At 44.4% G+C, this 16537-nt stretch overlaps 1 protein-coding gene across 4 annotated transcripts in view; it reads left to right on the top strand.

Moving 5' to 3' along the window:
• RUNX2 (RUNX family transcription factor 2) overlaps positions 1 to 16537 on the top strand; it is a 161806-nt gene that overhangs the window by 47727 nt on the left and 97542 nt on the right. For 2 of the 4 annotated variants that reach the window (XM_054820106.1, XM_054820108.1), the window contains exon 4: positions 6931 to 7104. The exons of the other annotated variants lie outside the window; for them this stretch is intronic. In XM_054820106.1, coding sequence (XP_054676081.1) covers positions 6931 to 7104 — 174 coding nt within the window. The remainder of the gene's footprint in view (positions 1 to 6930; positions 7105 to 16537) is intronic. 4 annotated transcript variants of the gene reach the window in all.

Below are 16537 nucleotides of genomic sequence, written 5' to 3' on the forward strand. Positions count from 1 at the left end.
GTGGGGAGATGACCATCGACACCAGAGATGCTCCACGGGCTTGACCTCTAACGCTGAGGTTCAAACCCATCCCTTCTCACCCCGCGTTGGAGCCACAGCTCCGGGAAGACGGTAGCGTAACTGGTTCCCCTGGGAACTGGATCTGGAGCCGAACCAGGAGTCTGCAGACCTTCAGGAGAGCAGGGGTCAGGGAGGAGGGGCTCGGGGGGATTTTGGCAGTGGGCCACGTTAGATCCATTGTACAGGAACTGAGCCCATCCACATCGTACGTTCCTCTGTCCGTCTTTATTTCCATTTCTCTGGAGTAGTTTCACTACAGGGCTTACCTGCTTTGGGTGAAAAATGTCTTCTTTAAGAACAAAAAGAGACAGGGTCTTGTTTTCTGCCTGCGTCTGAGTGACTCCTGTAGACACTAATAGGGCTCTGTGTACAGTTGGGAGAATAAGCTCCCCAGTTAATGCAAACTGGTGCCCTCAGCTATTTAAAAAACAAACATTTTTTTTTTTCTCCATTGAGTGAATTAACTGCAGTTACTGCACCTATGTAGTTCCTTGTTTTATGAACTATAAGAACCTTTCCTATGCACAGCCTATGGCCTAATTATGTAATTATGTCTCTTGTGTGGATTATATTTTTCTTCTCATAATTGTGTCTTTACCCAAGAGACTGGAAGGGTTCCAAGCTTTTCCCTTTCCTGGGTAAAAATTGTTTGGCTCTTTTGTGTTTTGGGTTTTTTGTCTTGAACTTTGGATTGGGTGCGTTCGGTAGGACTGGGTGGGGGGCAACCAGCCCGGGCATGACGGTTTGTCACAAGTCAAGGGACACAAGAGGGGCCCTTGTGACTCGTGACCCTTGCAAAGACCTGACATGCGTCTTCTGGACTTTTGCTGATCTATGGCTCTCTTATTGTTACCTCCAGAGCGTAGACTGACGCTGCTTTGGAGTGACATCTTGCTGCAGTGATGTATTGTCTGAAATTTGTAACAGAACAATGAATATTTTTGCTTCGTGCTGAATGCTCAGCGTTATTCAGTCCCTGCACAGCAACTGTAACGAAGCCTTAGGCTCAGGTCTTAATTCCTTTACCGTGGCATAAATGTGGCTCCCTTGACTTCAGCTGTACAAGCCTGTAGCTGAATTCAGAGTCAAGCCCATATCAGTATCTCCCAGTTACATCTGATCTGTAGGACCAAATGGGATGAAATGCAGGAAGAAATTCTCTCTCTAAAGAGAATTTAAGGAGAATTTGTGATGAAATTCAGAGGACGTGTAACCTATCTTTTTTGTGGTGTGAAATTGTCTTCTACAGCATGTACACAGAAATATGTCACTACTATGCTAGTGTTAAAAGAGACGTAATCAGAGTGCTTATCTTAAAGACGTATAATGTTAGTAGGAAAAAAATGTGCACATTCTTTACCTTTTTAAAGCACTTCACCTTTGGAGAACAGTGGGAATAATCAAAACCTAGGTTCTTGGGCTCTGATGTGCTTCTCTTGAAGTCAGGGAAAGCTTGGGATGTATAGGCTATACATTCATAGCTTGTAAACCAGGTGATTCTTCTTCTTTCTGCCACTCCTTAGCCTGAAGGAAAGTCCCTTTTCCATTACACTTTTCTTCTTTTTCAATCTCAGCACCGAACCCAGAGCCATAGAAAGCCTTAGTTACTGGCCCCGGCGTTCAAAGTATTTTTATTTTGTTTCCCCTTGTTCCATGGAGTGAGTCTCCAAACCTCATCAGCTGATGCTGAGCACACTCATGACGTACAGCAAACACAAACTGTGGTGGGATTTTATGTTGGCTCATCACCCTCCATTCTTCTTGGGGTGTCCCAGCAAATGTGTCTCCAGCAGGTGAGAGCCCAGGTTCTTGCTTTCATGATCTTTCTGCCTTCCCCTGGCTCTTTTACAGAGACACCTGACTCCCATGATACTTCTTGTTGTTAAGGCAAAAGCAAAAAAGATAGAACTGGGCGACGACTGAAGATAGCTAACCCACTTGAGAGTGATAAAAGCATCTGTTGAAAATCTGGTAACCAGATCTCCTTGGTACCAGAAAAAAAACACACACACACATACACAGACTGGTGGGTGGTGTACACGGTACAAAGAAAGGGAGTCCCTGAGTGTCAGCATCTGGCGAGGCCACGTGTAGCATAATCTGATTAGTTTTCAGTTCCACACCCACAAGCTGAAAGATAAAAACGCACACCCCTCCTCCCCGAGGAGGTAAAAATCTTCAAGCATCAACACCACATTTACATTCTGCAAGTCAGCCGCTTCCATGGCCCGATTTACATCTTGACTTCTCCAGAGGAGAGGTGGAAGTTCAGCTCACGTCCCTTTCCAGTTACCACATCCAGCAGACACAAGATTGCCTTGCTTTGATCTGGGAGACATTCCTTCGATTAGTTTAAACTGAAATGATTAAGCTGGAGATGAAGCCTCCTCACATCTCCTGCCATGCCTGGGATGTGATAATTGAACATTAGCTTCTATGGGCCATTTAACATGTTCTGAGGCCATCCTGGCTGGCTGCGGTTTGCACTGCCTTTATTGCACTCTCTCAGTACTATTTTCTGGTTTGGTTCATGTAAAATGGCCAAAATTGGTACTGGGGTGGATTAATGGCAATGCTTTCTGTCTCCAGAAACATATGGTCAGGTTGGTGTTTGGCTTGAAGTGGCACAGTAACGGTGAGAGACCAGAATATTGCTTGTCATTTCGGAGTGAATAATGGATTTCTAATATCTAACATGTTTTGTACTATAGAATCACAGCATGGTTTGGGTTGGAAGGGACCTCAAAGCCCATCTAGTTCCAACCCCCCTGCCATGGGCAGGGACACCCTCCACTAGACCAGGGTGCCCAAAGCCCCATCCAACCTGGCCTTGAACACTGCCACTCTGACAACAGACAAATCAGACCAGCTTGTATAGCTTTTATCTGTTAACTCTCAGTTTTTCCTAACTCTTTCCCATCTCCTTGCCCGCGACCTGATCTTTTACAATGGCCACTGGGTCCCATCCTTATTCACTGCCTCATGGGACAGCCTCGGTCTTTTTGGCTGCTTTTCCTATCCAAGACTGCTTGTGTCCGTAACCATTTAGCCTCCCTCCAAGGCCAATCCAGTCCACAAAATCATCTTTGTAACAGCAAACGGCACAAAACGCGGTGTTGCAGGCATGGGGATAGCTGCGATGTTATTTTGTCCTATTTGTTATGTAGCTTTTATATTGCTTTTTAATGTACTCACGGCCGCAGCACATCACAGATTCTCCCTGAGCTATCCGCACTTGCTACCCTAATCTTTTTTCCTGAAATAAAATTACGCCTCATGACTGAGACCAAGGAATACAGCTTTTCTTAGCACACTCCCCTGGGATCAGGAATTTCTCTGTCAACAGACACATATATCAATGAGAGATGAAAAGCAGCTTGTGGAATGAGTTTTAAACATGTATCACATATTTCATTGCTGCTGCTTATATGCTACTCAGAAGGCCTTTTTAGAGTGTTTTCAGCCCATACCTCATGGCTCCTCTGTACTTAATAGGATTTTTTTTTTTTTTTTTCCTGCACAGGAATCAGGGCAAGAGATTTATTTAAGTTGCCTACGCTTCTTTGTGAGCACCTCCTGAATATGAAGTTTTTGTTGAGTTCCCTGCTTACTTTCAACGTGAGCATGTCTTAGCTTTTATCAAAGCATAGGAACCCGTAACGTGCGAAGCTGTAATGTAATCTCATCTCACTGGGACGTTTCGCTGGGGGAGCGTGGCTCCTTCTGCGGATCTCTTTGTCACAACATGACTCCGTGTTACAACCCTAAATTTTAAATGTCCAGAAGGAGAAGGCAAGTCTGCCTTCGGCCCCTTGCTGGTTTCTGGGGACTTGCAGTTCCATTGATGCCTGGGGTCTTCCAGATGTGCATACAGCTCTCTTTTCCCTACTTTTTTTTGGGAGGGGAAGGTGGCAACACCCAAACCCACACATCTCTAGATCATTTCAATTCAACCAGATGTGGGAATCATTCTTCCTATTTCTCCCCTCCCCGCCTTTTGATTCCTTTTTTTTTTTCCCATTTTCCCCCTGCCTACACTAAAGTACACCCCTATCCTGCTGAATTTTGTCTATGATAGACCTAGTTCTTTACAATAATAATACGCAGAATTAAATATAAACTTTTTTCTAGCAAAGCTGTGCACGGGCAAACAGAGCGTGATGAAAACAAAGCTGGGGGTTATCGGGCGCAGGTTGGCGCAGGAGTTGTGAGCTATATAACAAGTCTTCACTGAGGTATCTGAAGACAGCTAAAATAGCTTGTGCACCAGTTTGTCAGTGATTCTTTAGCAAAAAGGGCACTGTGTGAACATAGCACAGGATTTTTCTACAGAAATTCAAAATAAAATTCACTTTTGGGGTGGATTCTTTCCCAGATAAAGTCAGTCCTGGTGTGTGAGGCCAGAGGTAGGCTAATCGTGTTTGCCTTAGTTTGAGCCCTCTTGAATTTGCCGAAATGTGATTAGGAATGAGTAGAAGAGAAAAGGGGAGGGGAAGGAGATGCCTTTAAAACACGGAGTGGAAAATACGACTTCAAAGGGAAAAGCAAATACATAAAAATTGTGGAGGAAAAAAAAGATGGAGGAGGAGAAATCCCAAGAGAATACTGACTGTGTGTGTGTGTGAAAGTCATTTCTTCAGATTTAGCAGCACCCAGCTTTTACACGTTGTAATTTAAATAGATCGAAAAGATAACGCTGAAGACTACCAGGTTAGATGTTATCCTGTTAATTAAGCTGCCATTACGGAGTTGTTACAAGCCCACCAAAAATTGTTCCCCATTTAAAGTGATTGATACCTCCTGAAGAGAGGAGTAGCCACCCATGTCAGCTCTAACATAGAGCAGCACCTTCTCCTTAAGGAGAAAGCTCCCGTCTACCCCGTGCTTTTCAACTGAGTCATCCTGGGGGAGAAAAATCAAAGTGCAAAATAATGGATCAACTAATTAATTTTTTTAAATTGCTAGAGAAGTTTCTCCAAAATTAAATTCCATCCAGTTTCTTCTCATCTCCCAACCTGAATCCTTCACTTCTCTATCTAGACCCATGATTTCATTGAATCTAGTTTGGATTTAGCTGTCTAGTACTGACATCGCTTTGCCTATATGACATGTCGGCACCATGGTCCCAGTTAGATGATGTGAACCCATATATTTCAGTACTCTGGTGACAGGTACCATTAAAAGGCATTTTTTTTAAGAGTGGTAGTCTGACAGTACAATCTCAAGATTCAGTGGCCTCATTTATGCTTTTAAAATAAATTCAACAGTGCCAGAACTGGTTCTCTGGCCCTAAGACCGATGGGACAATCTGACCACACGTGCAAAGCTGAACTCTCGTAGCTGTGTTCACACCGCTGAGGGACAACGTGGGTTATCTCAGGCCACTGGGGATCATCTGGAAAGGTTCAAGGCCAAACCCTACCAGGGACCCTTCTTATTGTTAAAAGCATAAAAATATCCTACCCAGTTATTGCCTGTGCCCGTGCCCCGGCACCGCTTTCAGGGACGGAGGCAGACGTGGTTCTGGGTTGCAGTTGGGGGTCTGCCCCCCCGCCCCGTTTCAGCTCTGCCAGAGCCTTGTTGTGTGACCTTGGTCGGTAACTTCGGGTGAGATTAATTCCATTTAATGTTGACTAATGGTGAGGGTGTCTAATTAAACTAGTCATGTGGGCTCGCTCTCTGATCAGAGAAGGAAGAGAAAGCAAATTCAGAAGGTGAATCATCCCGTTTTAAGGCTGGTGTCAGAGACGAATGAGATGAATTGCCCTCTGGAAGTAGCTATTTCTTTCCATTAACTGTAGAGGAAGTCTACATTAGAAGAGTTTAGACTAGATGCCTGATTTATGAATGGCTAAAGTTAAGTAAAATTAGTCCTGACCTTAATCTCTATGCATGCCTGTTTCTCCATATGTTGAATGATAGAAATAACACCTTCTGCGCCTCGCATTCAAAGGCGCCATTGGGCGAGGAGCATCCTATAACTACTTTGGAAAGAAGTTAAACCTAGGAGCAAAAATACAACAAGTAGAGAAGTAAAGCCTTTACTCTTGAAACATCTCAATGACAATATGAGCAGTACCAGTTGGGGCATCCTGTTGCTTTTGCCATTTTTCCCCTTTACATTTTGACAACCGAGCACCCATAAATGACTTTTCCCAATGCGGTCATACGGCACGAGGGCAGCTAGCCTGGTTTTGGGGAGAGAAGTAGGAGCACTACGGAAGGCTGACCATGCAAGGGAGTGTAGGACCCAGTCTTGGCCAGCAGCTTTAAAGGTTTTCCTTGCAATACTGCTCTTCTCAAATGACAGTGACGATTTAGTTTTTGGAAAATCTCCCAGAGGAATGAAAGCTAATGAGTAACTGTGACAGAGTTAAAGAAAAAAAAAAATAAGGGGAGAAGAAAAGCTTGCATTTTCTTAGCAAAAATCCAGAACATATAAACCAGGCATGGAATAATTGTCCCGTTTGATAACTTGTACTTACATATGAGGCTTGCTTTTGGAAAAGAAAGTGTCCCCCTTTAACTACCTAGTGTAGTTAAAGCAGCAGAAAAAACCTCAAAAAAACCAAAAAGACGAAAAAGACCTTGTGTGGGTGTCCTCATAAGTGCTTATTTTGATCCAAATTGCAACATATTACACATCTGCATGGGCACAGTTGTGTTCAATAAGGCTTTCATCAGCACAACCATGCCCCAAACACCAATCACCCCACCGATGTCGCTGTGTTATCGGGGGTAGCTGAGATACCTATAAATCCATTAAATCTGATAACAGGTCCTTAGAGGCCGTATTGGGGTTTTTTTGGGGTGTGTTAAATTACTAAAACTTGTTATTAACGCTTTTATTTTATGATTTGCTGTTTCCAGGGCACAGACAGAAGCTTGATGACTCTAAACCTAGTTTGTTCTCTGAACGCCTCAGTGATTTAGGGCGCATTCCTCATCCCAGTATGAGAGTAGGGGTCCCGACCCAGAGCCCACGGCCCTCTCTGAACTCTGCACCAAGTCCTTTTAATCCACAAGGACAGAGTCAGATTACAGGTAAGAGACAGAACCGTAGGTTTGACTTGCACAGGCAACGGTAGTAATTGCTTATGGATATTTGTGTCTCAACTGCAGTCAAAGAGGCTGTCACAGAGCAAGAGATGTGTTCGAAGCAAAGCTAGGTGGGAAGTGGCTTTTTCTATAGCGTTTGAAGCTGAAAATGTCTTTCTTTTTTTTTTTTCAAATACCTTTTTTGCCGTAAATCCAAAATAGCCCAAAATAGTCAATCTGGGTAAATTGAGTAGGAATCCGGTGAAATTCTAACTAACTGCCACGTTGCTCTGCCCTGTCCCCCGCGTGTGCAACTGTACATATTAGAATGAACATTTTTATTCAGCGTTTTTATTTGCACTGGTGTTGAGGGAAGCGGGCAGCATTTAATGGCCTTTCTAGCAGAGTAATAATACAAACTTCTCACGTGGCAGTTTCCTTCTATTACCAGTGCTGACCACTGTCACAATAAATGAACTGGGTTATGGAGAAATCTCCAAAGGTTGCTTGTGAGGGTTGTATGCAACATTTATGATTGCATGCTGAGAGACAGATTTCATTGTGCTGACAGAAATCATAAAGTACCATGTGTCACAGATTATAAGACCGAAATAAGATGTTTAACTGCAGCTATGCCAGAAGTTTGCAACAAAACTGTGAAGCCTACAAAATAAACCGATTTTGTCATTTTTCTAAATTCAGAGCTGGTTAAATTTTTCAAAAGAGTTTCAAAACACCCTCTACCTAATTTTGGCCATTTCTACACTTCAAATTTGTGCTGATGTATTTGTGTCTATCCAGGATGTGAAGAGGTGTTGCTCCTGACCCGTTCACTTGCTAGAACTGTTGGAGGACTTCACCTAGATGCAAGTCCCATCAACAAAACTCTTGGCTTAATTTACTAGACCAGTTTAAAACTCAGTTTTGCTGCTGTAGTTGCATCCATACCAGGAGACCTTTGCCAATCTTGTATACCAGTATTCCTTTACTGGTAAAGCACTCCTAGTATAGACATAGTTTTGAGTCAACCTAGGAAGATTTCTGGTTTCATGTTTCAAGTGGTTTTGACATGATACCAGCTGAAACTTAGCGGTTTTAACAAAGTGTTGTGGCTTTCTTCTTCTTTCTTTTTCTTCTTTCTTAAGTTCAACTTGTTTATTAATTTGCAGTAAGGAAGAGAAGTAAGTGGGTTAATTTGAACCCAAAGCACTCAGAGAATTGAAACGAAAAAATTGTTCCCATGAGCTGTGGCAAAGTTCTCCCAGACCTAGAAGCCTAGCTTTAACTAGTGTAAAATGTTTATAATATATTAAATATGTCGATAGTACCCATTAAAAGGTACCTGCTGCCCACCAGCTTCCCAGAGCAGGTTTTTTGGCTGGGCTTAGTGTTTTGTTGGTTGGACATGTGAAATCAGGGCTGTTGTGCATATCATTTTCTCGGTAAGAACTGCCAAACTAAAGCCCAATGTTTTTTCTAACCTATTGTCTTCTGTCTGGCGGTGTTTGGGGACGTAGTTCCCGAGAAAGCAGGGGAAAAATCCAGGGCTGCAGTCAGCTTTTTTCCTTCTTCCTTGTGCCTCCATAGTTTACCTATTGTGCAACGCTATATCTAGGAACGAAGGAGGGTGAAATTCTTCCTGACCCCATCTGGTGATCAGCTTATGTCCTGAAGCACGAGAACTGAGATCCCCTTGTAATTTTCTTCCTAGCTAAGTTTAACCTCATGTGCTGCTCTCACTCACATGAATGCCTCCTGTAGAAAATGTTCTGCTGGGTTTGATTAATAGAATACTTCTCTGCCTCGTTACGAAGCAGCAGCAGCAGCATTTACAGATCCGGGAGGTGAAAACTTCAGATGAGCTTTAAATAAGCCTGACTGGAAACAAAGCCGTGTGGCATTCGCTGTCTTCTCTGCAAATGTAAGAGTCAGCAGTTCAAAGTACCAGCGGAGACTTCATCGGGAGAGGGAAGATGCGGTGCTGGCAGGGCGGAGGGAAGCGAGCTGAACTGAGGAACGCAGGCCGACTTTCCCATCTATTGTGGATTATGTGCTTTTCTTGCCAGATAAACTCACGGTTGTGGGATACTTTAGAATCCCAAATTTCTCTCATTTCCCCCCAAAACAGTGAGGACTCGGCTGCTTATTAAAGTTTGCAGTGAATACGTGGTCTGATACAGTATTTGCCATGTTATTCCCAACCCTTGTCTCTTCCTCACTTTAGAAAAGTCAAATGCCCAAGCCCTCAAAGGCTACTCGTTAGCTTTCTGGGAGCCCTCCCATTTAATAAGGCGATTAGCGTGAGCATGTTACATCGGTGCGAGCTCTGTGAATTGCGCTGGCTTCCCCACAAGGCTTTTTTTGGTGCTCTTCAGGACGTTGATTGTAATCTGTAAAGCTCTACACGCTTTGATGTTCCACCAAAGCGCCGGGATGCTTTTTGCGGACAGTCCCTCCGAGTTCTTCTGGGATGAATGGATGCTGGTTGCCACATAACCCGTGCCAACAAGAGACAAAGTTGATGCCGTAGACGAGGCACCTCTTTGATCGGGTGTTAGGTGACCATGGGAAATTGCTAAACATCCGCCTGTTTGGTGCGGTAGTGGGGAGTGAGCTGTTCGGGCTGTCCGTCTCCACCAGTTTCCTTGTTGTGGTGCGATATTCGGTGGGAATTACCCACTGGCTTTGTAACACGGTCACTGGGCTGGTATGGCTTGGGTACGTAATAAAAGAATAGACCCTTGACTGAAAAACAAGTATTTTTTTATTACCTTTATTGGAATTAACCAAGCATTCCTTTAGAAATACCTTTGTTTCTTAATCCTGTTACCTAGCAATTTAGGGAAAATAATTAATTCCTAATAACTTTAACAGTAAATACAGGTTTCCTATGACAAAATCCATATTATTGCTAGTAAGCACATAAACTGTTTTTGTTTCACTCCACTTCGGGTCTTGCATAGCTATTGCATGATTAAACAGAAATAATATTTAAAGCCTGGCTGGCCCACACCTGAGTCTGAAAGAACTCAGCACTTTGGGGTTCACCCTTATATTTCTTTTCTCTGTCTGGGTTGTGTTTATTTTCCTAGAGTATCAGAGTACAGGTTTTACAAAGCACGGCGCGGTCCTAAACCTACCACAGGACCGGGCCGTGGCAGCACAAGGCACAGAGTTGCCCTTATTCGACATGGCATTTTAACTAGGATTCTGCAAAAGCAACAGCGAAGGGTCATTAAAAAACAAATCGTCCAATAAGCAGATGCTTTTGCTGAGGCAATGCAGATTCAATTTGAACCCTGCTTGCTGCCTGTAAATCAGGAATCCTGTCTGTTCGCATTTGGATACTGGTATATTTGCTTTTTTATTTCTTTTCCCTTTCCCTAACGGCACTCGCACAATTTGCTCACGTATCCGATTACATCCCCGTTCAGACACTGAGCTGTTGCATCAGTGTTTCAGTATGAAACGAGGAAAACTGCTGTTTTTCTAAAACGCGACCGGTGAGGATTAGCTTCTATGGGCCAGGAAAAGCCACGGGTGTAATGGCAGGAATGTGGTCGGCGCGAGGACCCCGGGCTGGGCTGCGGGGACTGCGAAGTGGGAGTTAAGTGAGGTTTCATGCTCCATCACCACTGTGGCACCGTCTGATCTATAGGCAACCTGTGACTTTCATCACGGAAATAACAGCACTCAAAAGCAGGTCCCGTGAAATCTTTTTTTTTTTTTTTTTTTCCCCCTTTTCCTCTTCTCCCTCCCCTGCCCTTCACCATGCACTTCAGCAACGTTACGCTTCAGTTTCTCATCGGTTTTAGGGTTGTAGGAAGCAGATTTAAAGGCTTCAGAGCTGGCTTGCTTACCTGGAAGTTAGTGGGGGGACCCATCTCCACTGGTTTCAGTTACTGGTTTCAGGGACAGTGTGAACTGAGGCTGCTGGGAAGGCCATGGGCAGAAAGCACCTTCGACTCTCAGATGGAGGATGAGGATGGTACCAGCTGGGCCCTCCTTAATTCCCCCGTTCAGGACTTGGAGGGAATGGGCTGGATGCTGCCATTTTGCAGGGTCGGGGAGAAGGCAGAAAGCCGTGCTCATCCCAGGGTTCTCCTGGGCTCTGGATATGAAGCTCTGCAGCATCTGCCTCAAAGACCAGTGTCCGTTCTCCCAGACCATCAGCGGCAGGACAGGTTTGAAACAGAAACTGTGTAGCTGTTATTAGACCAGCACTACGCAAGTGCTCTGCCAGGGGTTGGCTGTGTTTTACCTGGGACCAGCAGCACTCTGAAGCACACACCGGTTTGTAGCTGGTGCACATCAATCTGAGAGCCCATCAGGCAAAGTACGCGGTTGCCCGGAACAGATAAATTAGAAATAGCCCAAGTGGGAGGCTTGTGGAGTGAATTATGCCTTCAGCCCACTGGAACGTGGAATAAAAGCTGCGAGACTCAGCAGATGAGGTGGTGGAGCTGGGATTTCTGCTGCCACGAACACAAGGGTGGCTGCAGTCTGCTGGATTTTATACAAATTGATTGCATCCTTCAGGCGACTGGCAAGTTGCCATTGCGAACCTCCGTTCGTAAAGCTTGGGTCCCTCCTATTAAAGTATTCTTTCAACTTCTCTCCCCCCCTTTACAACTTAGTTGCCCTACTGGCGTGACTTGTTCAGGTTTTTTGTTTTGGTTTGTTTTGGTTTTTCCTTTAGAAATGTGACTCTTGGCGGGCTGGGAGGAGAAATGGTTTCAGAGGTTCTTCAGGCCAAAATCTGGTCTCAATTACATTTGTGTCCATTGGGGTGTAACTCCACTGGATTTTACTTCATTGATTGAACTGGGCAATCCGGATCAAGCCCTGGGCTTTTGAATATTTCTAAGAAATAGAGAAGAGAAGGAGGTTGCATTTTTTGTTGTCGTTGTTTTGCTGGGGGCGGAGGGGGGTGTTACAACAATAGTTGGGTTACTCATGCAGAAAGTCATCTTGCCTTTGTTAAGATCAGAAGTGAGGATATTTGCTTTAAGTGTTTACCAAAGATAGCTCCAGACAGCTTGGGTTTCAGTATTGGCAGTAGCACTAATACAGTCAGCAGCAGCCAGTGCTAGAGCTGATGGCTGGATTTAAATGAGAGTGGTTTTGCAAAGTGCATGCACGCATGTGATGTTGGGGTGTTGTAGACAGTACGCCAAGGAGCTGCGAGCCTGCGATCATGCTCTGATCATGTAACTCGGTTTGGAAAATGGGAATTTTTTTTTTTTTCTATAGTAAATCTGTGTGCTTCATAATCCAGTGCCAAAGCAGTGGAAAAACATTCTTCAGGGCTGTTTACGGGTCTTTTTCTTCTGTCCATTGACGCTTCAGAACATTTCCATTGAAGGAAGAGAAGTCACGTTGCTGGAGAGCTAATGTCATCAGTGGGAGAATGGGTCACTAGGGGGTTTTGGGGGGGGTGTTTGTTGTTGGTTTTTTTGGTGTGGTTTTTTTTTTTTTAGTTTTATGCAGTGCATCCAATCTTAGACTGATTTTTAAGACCACTTATTGTCCATTGATGCAGTCAATCACAGACCACAAGGGTCAAGAACCGCGTGTATCTCCCGCTGGCTATAAATGTGGCAATAAAACCTAGACACAAAATAACTTGCAATACTCAATATTTCCTGCTTTGGCGAGGTTTACCTGGAAGTGCAAACAGGACAGAGCTGTTTGTGCATTAGTTTAGACCTCGCCCCGCTGACTTGTTTCAGCCGAGCTGTGCCCAGGCTTTCTTGGCATAGACACGATATGCCCCGTTGTGAACGAATATGCTGAAAGCTGCACTTTTCTTCACACCCACGCAGGCGTAACAGAAATGTTTAGAAAAGGAGGACTGCTCTTAGTAATCACTCCAAAATTTTCAAGTGCAAATGCCAACTCAAAGTGGCCCTCTGCCTCCTTTGCTGTTGTTGAATGCTCTGCTAGCCCTTCCCCGTGGCTGCTGTATGGGAAGGTGGGAGCCTTTCTCCCGAGCTTTTTGTTGTATTTTTATTTTAGCTTTTTCCCGTGTTTTGGATGGATTCTTTTAGGGAGGAATCCACATTTGCTCTATCTCAGACCTCTAAGGTATTTCATCTGTTCTGGGCTTTTCACAATTGGGAAGATGTGCTGTGCCTGCAGAGCACATGGTGCTTTGGGTGACGGCACAAAGCCCTTGGCCCGCAGGGACCTGGTGGACACATGTGAGCCCCCCGGCCAGAGCAAATGGAGAAGCTGGTCTTTGGCATAGCAGACCAAGGAAAACCTCTTACAAACCCACTTGTAGCTTCATCCTTGCTGGTACGGGCTAAATACCCACTTCACCCCTTCTGTGCCCAAGCGAGGAGGAGGTGACCGCCTAAGGACATCGCTGTGCTTCCCCCACAAGCACCCACGTGGCTTTGCCCCAGGAGCACTGGCAGGCACCTGCCCATGGCCCCCGTGGCACCCTCCTTCCCCCCAGGAGGTTTGGTTTGGTTTGGTGGTGTGTGGGACCAGAAGAGATGGGTTGGTTTGGCCTCGATGGCCACAGTCTCCGCTCCAGCAGCGTTGCAGGGAACATCTGCTGTTGGGACAAAAGGGTGCCATGTGAGACCCAGCTGCACGTCCGCCTTCGAGGACCAGACAGGGTGGCATTTTACTGTGGGGACTGGGCAGTGCCGCTGAGCGGTGAGGTTTACCTGTGGGCTAGCAGGTCACCTGCGACTTGGCAAGGCGAGGGCCTTTCACCGCTCTCTCCTCTCCCGTCTGTGCAAACCTCGGCTGCTGTCAGGGAGCGGAGGCTGGTTTTAGGGCATTTACTTCAGGATCTGGTGAAACTCATATCTTCACTTTCCAAAGATAACGCTTGAAGCCAGTCAGCTCCAGGGCAAAATCCCTCACCCTAACTCCACCGTGAGCTCAGGGCTGCCTTGGTGCGGAGGAATTGCAGTGACCCTCCAGCCTGGGGTACCGTGTCCTTCTCCTCTGCCGCTGAGCTCTGATGCATCATCTGATGTGGAATTTGGTTGAGGATTTTCCTCTTTATTTTCCTGTTCCCTGAGAACCCATGATCTCATTTCCCTGGAGCTAAAAGTTGCTTGCAGTCTGGTTTCAGAGGGGCTCGAGTTTGCATCTGAATATCTGGGTTGAAAGTTTCCAGCTGAGATAAGCACCCCATTTTGTGAGTGAGGTACTCAGAGAGTGCCTGCACCTTAAAGAAATGACCGACTAAATATGCAAGACATATTGGGGGAATGATTTATCATTATTGTCCTATAATTTAGGTTAAAATTGTGGCAAATGGAGTTTGGGTGAGTTACCCAAGTCCAACAGGAGATCTGCTTCAGGGCTAGAAGCAGTTAAGTCACAACATAGTGTCTTCACTAACAGTCCAACTTCTTTTTTTCTCTTTCTCTAAAATACTTTGCAGTTTAAAATCTCACAGTATTGGACTCATAGAGAGTTGAAATCAAATATAGATATATAGATATATAAAAGAAATGTGGTAATGCGGCACTGAGGTTGGGATGAGCTATAGAAGCCATGTATAAATTTAAGTTAAATTTTGTAGAAATATGTGATATACTTTTGGGTCAACTGGTGGTCCATGCAGCCCCATATTCTGTCTCTGATAGCGCAGTATGAGATACTGTTTCGAAAGACCACATGAGCCTTTGAAAGACCACTTTTTGCCATGCATCCTTCTTGTGTCCGCACAGGCATTGACACTTGTTAGATTAAGGATGTTAGGCGTAAAACCAAGTCTGGCACGGGTGTTCAAAGGGATGAGAGTGCCAGAGACGCTCAAGGTCTCCTCATGCCATAAGGATTGCACTACCAGAAGGGCATGAACCTCCAGAAGGCAGCTCCTTCCCTGAGGTTTTCCCCATCTTAGACCAAAATCCTGTGAAAACATCCTCTGCTGTGATTTTTTTTTCCTAGCCTTCACCTGCGATATAATTTCCTTCCAGCATTGGAGCTGACCTAAAAATCAAAACTTTAAGGGACTCTGTTTTGAATTCGGAAGCAGAGATTGAAAAGCTCTTGGAGTTTGAAGGAGCTTGGATTTGAGATTGTGCTCCTGACACATCATTAATTTTAAGATTGTTTTCCCAGCAAGCCTAGGCTTTCCGTTCCCAGTTGAAGATCATTTACCATGGACTGAATGGTGAATTATAGTAGTGGAATGAGGCAGAGAAATATGTCGATATCAGATATAACAACGAGCAGTCAGTCAGATTTGAACCTGTGCCAATCTATACAACCCTAGCCTTGAAATTGTTAAAACAAAGAAGTTCATTACATTTAATGATCAAGTGTCCTTCGGATTTCTGAGGAGTTTATGTTAACCATTTATATTACTCAGCTCTAATATAAATGGCAAACTCCAGGAAAATCCTCTTAAAATTAAATTGGAAAGTTCGAGGGTTTTATATATATCTATATAGTTATTTTGCTTCAAGAAAGTATCTGCTTTCCAGACATCTCTTCAAACAAATCACGTCTGAACAGAAAAAATAAACAAGGAATAGCTGAAACTACAAGGTTTTGCTGTATGGAAGAGCAGGGAAAGGAGTTAAAAAAAGAAAAAAGAAAAAAAAAAAAAGTTGAATTTCCTGAAAAAGTGCCTTTGCTTATGCCATGTGGCTATCACATTGCTGTCTACAAAGTAGGGTCTTAGCACCGTGCTCTGATCTAGCAGGTTCTCCAAATTGAGTGGACCTGATGTATTTCACTGAAAATATTGGGGAGTTTTTGGAGGGATGTGCTACAATTTCTATGAGCCAGTTCCGAAATATTTTTCTGTTTATCGTGCAGCACCCAGAACAAACTTTGGGGTTGAATGTGCTTTGTTTTTATTGATGTAAAGAAATGAAAATAATAATTTATGAGGCATTCAGTGGTATCTTTATCACCAGTTATTAACTGAGAGCAAGTGGTTTATATATCCAAACACCCATGAGTAAACCCAGGGCTCCCTCTCATTTAATGCAATCCGCCAGCTTTTCAGCAAAAAAATAAACTGTATTTATCCTCAAAATCATTTCCTCCATAGTGAGCTGCAGCAAGTACATCAAAAGGCATCATTAGCTTCCGACAGTTATCCCGAACCACTGGGTTTCATATTGTTGTAATTGAGGTGACTGTAGGTAATTGGGCCGGCATCCAAATGTGACATTTTTGGACGGATGCTGATAAGATTAATGACATTTTCCTTCTTGGATAGCATTTTCAGCACTGAAAACACTACTGTGTAATGTTTGAACTGGATAACAACTTGACAGGCATGCCAAGTGCTGACTGTAGAGTCTCCCCACCTCTCAAGTCCCCTTCCTAAGCTCAGACCTGGGTCTCATACTTAACGTCTGCTTATCTGTCTGGATCCACGAGGACTAGCAAGTCCTGGTGCAACACGTTGTTGGACCTGGATGAGAGACACCAGGAATTTGCAGCACAG

Source organism: Grus americana, chromosome 3, assembly GCF_028858705.1.
Source record: "Grus americana isolate bGruAme1 chromosome 3, bGruAme1.mat, whole genome shotgun sequence".
NCBI lineage: Eukaryota > Metazoa > Chordata > Aves > Gruiformes > Gruidae > Grus > Grus americana.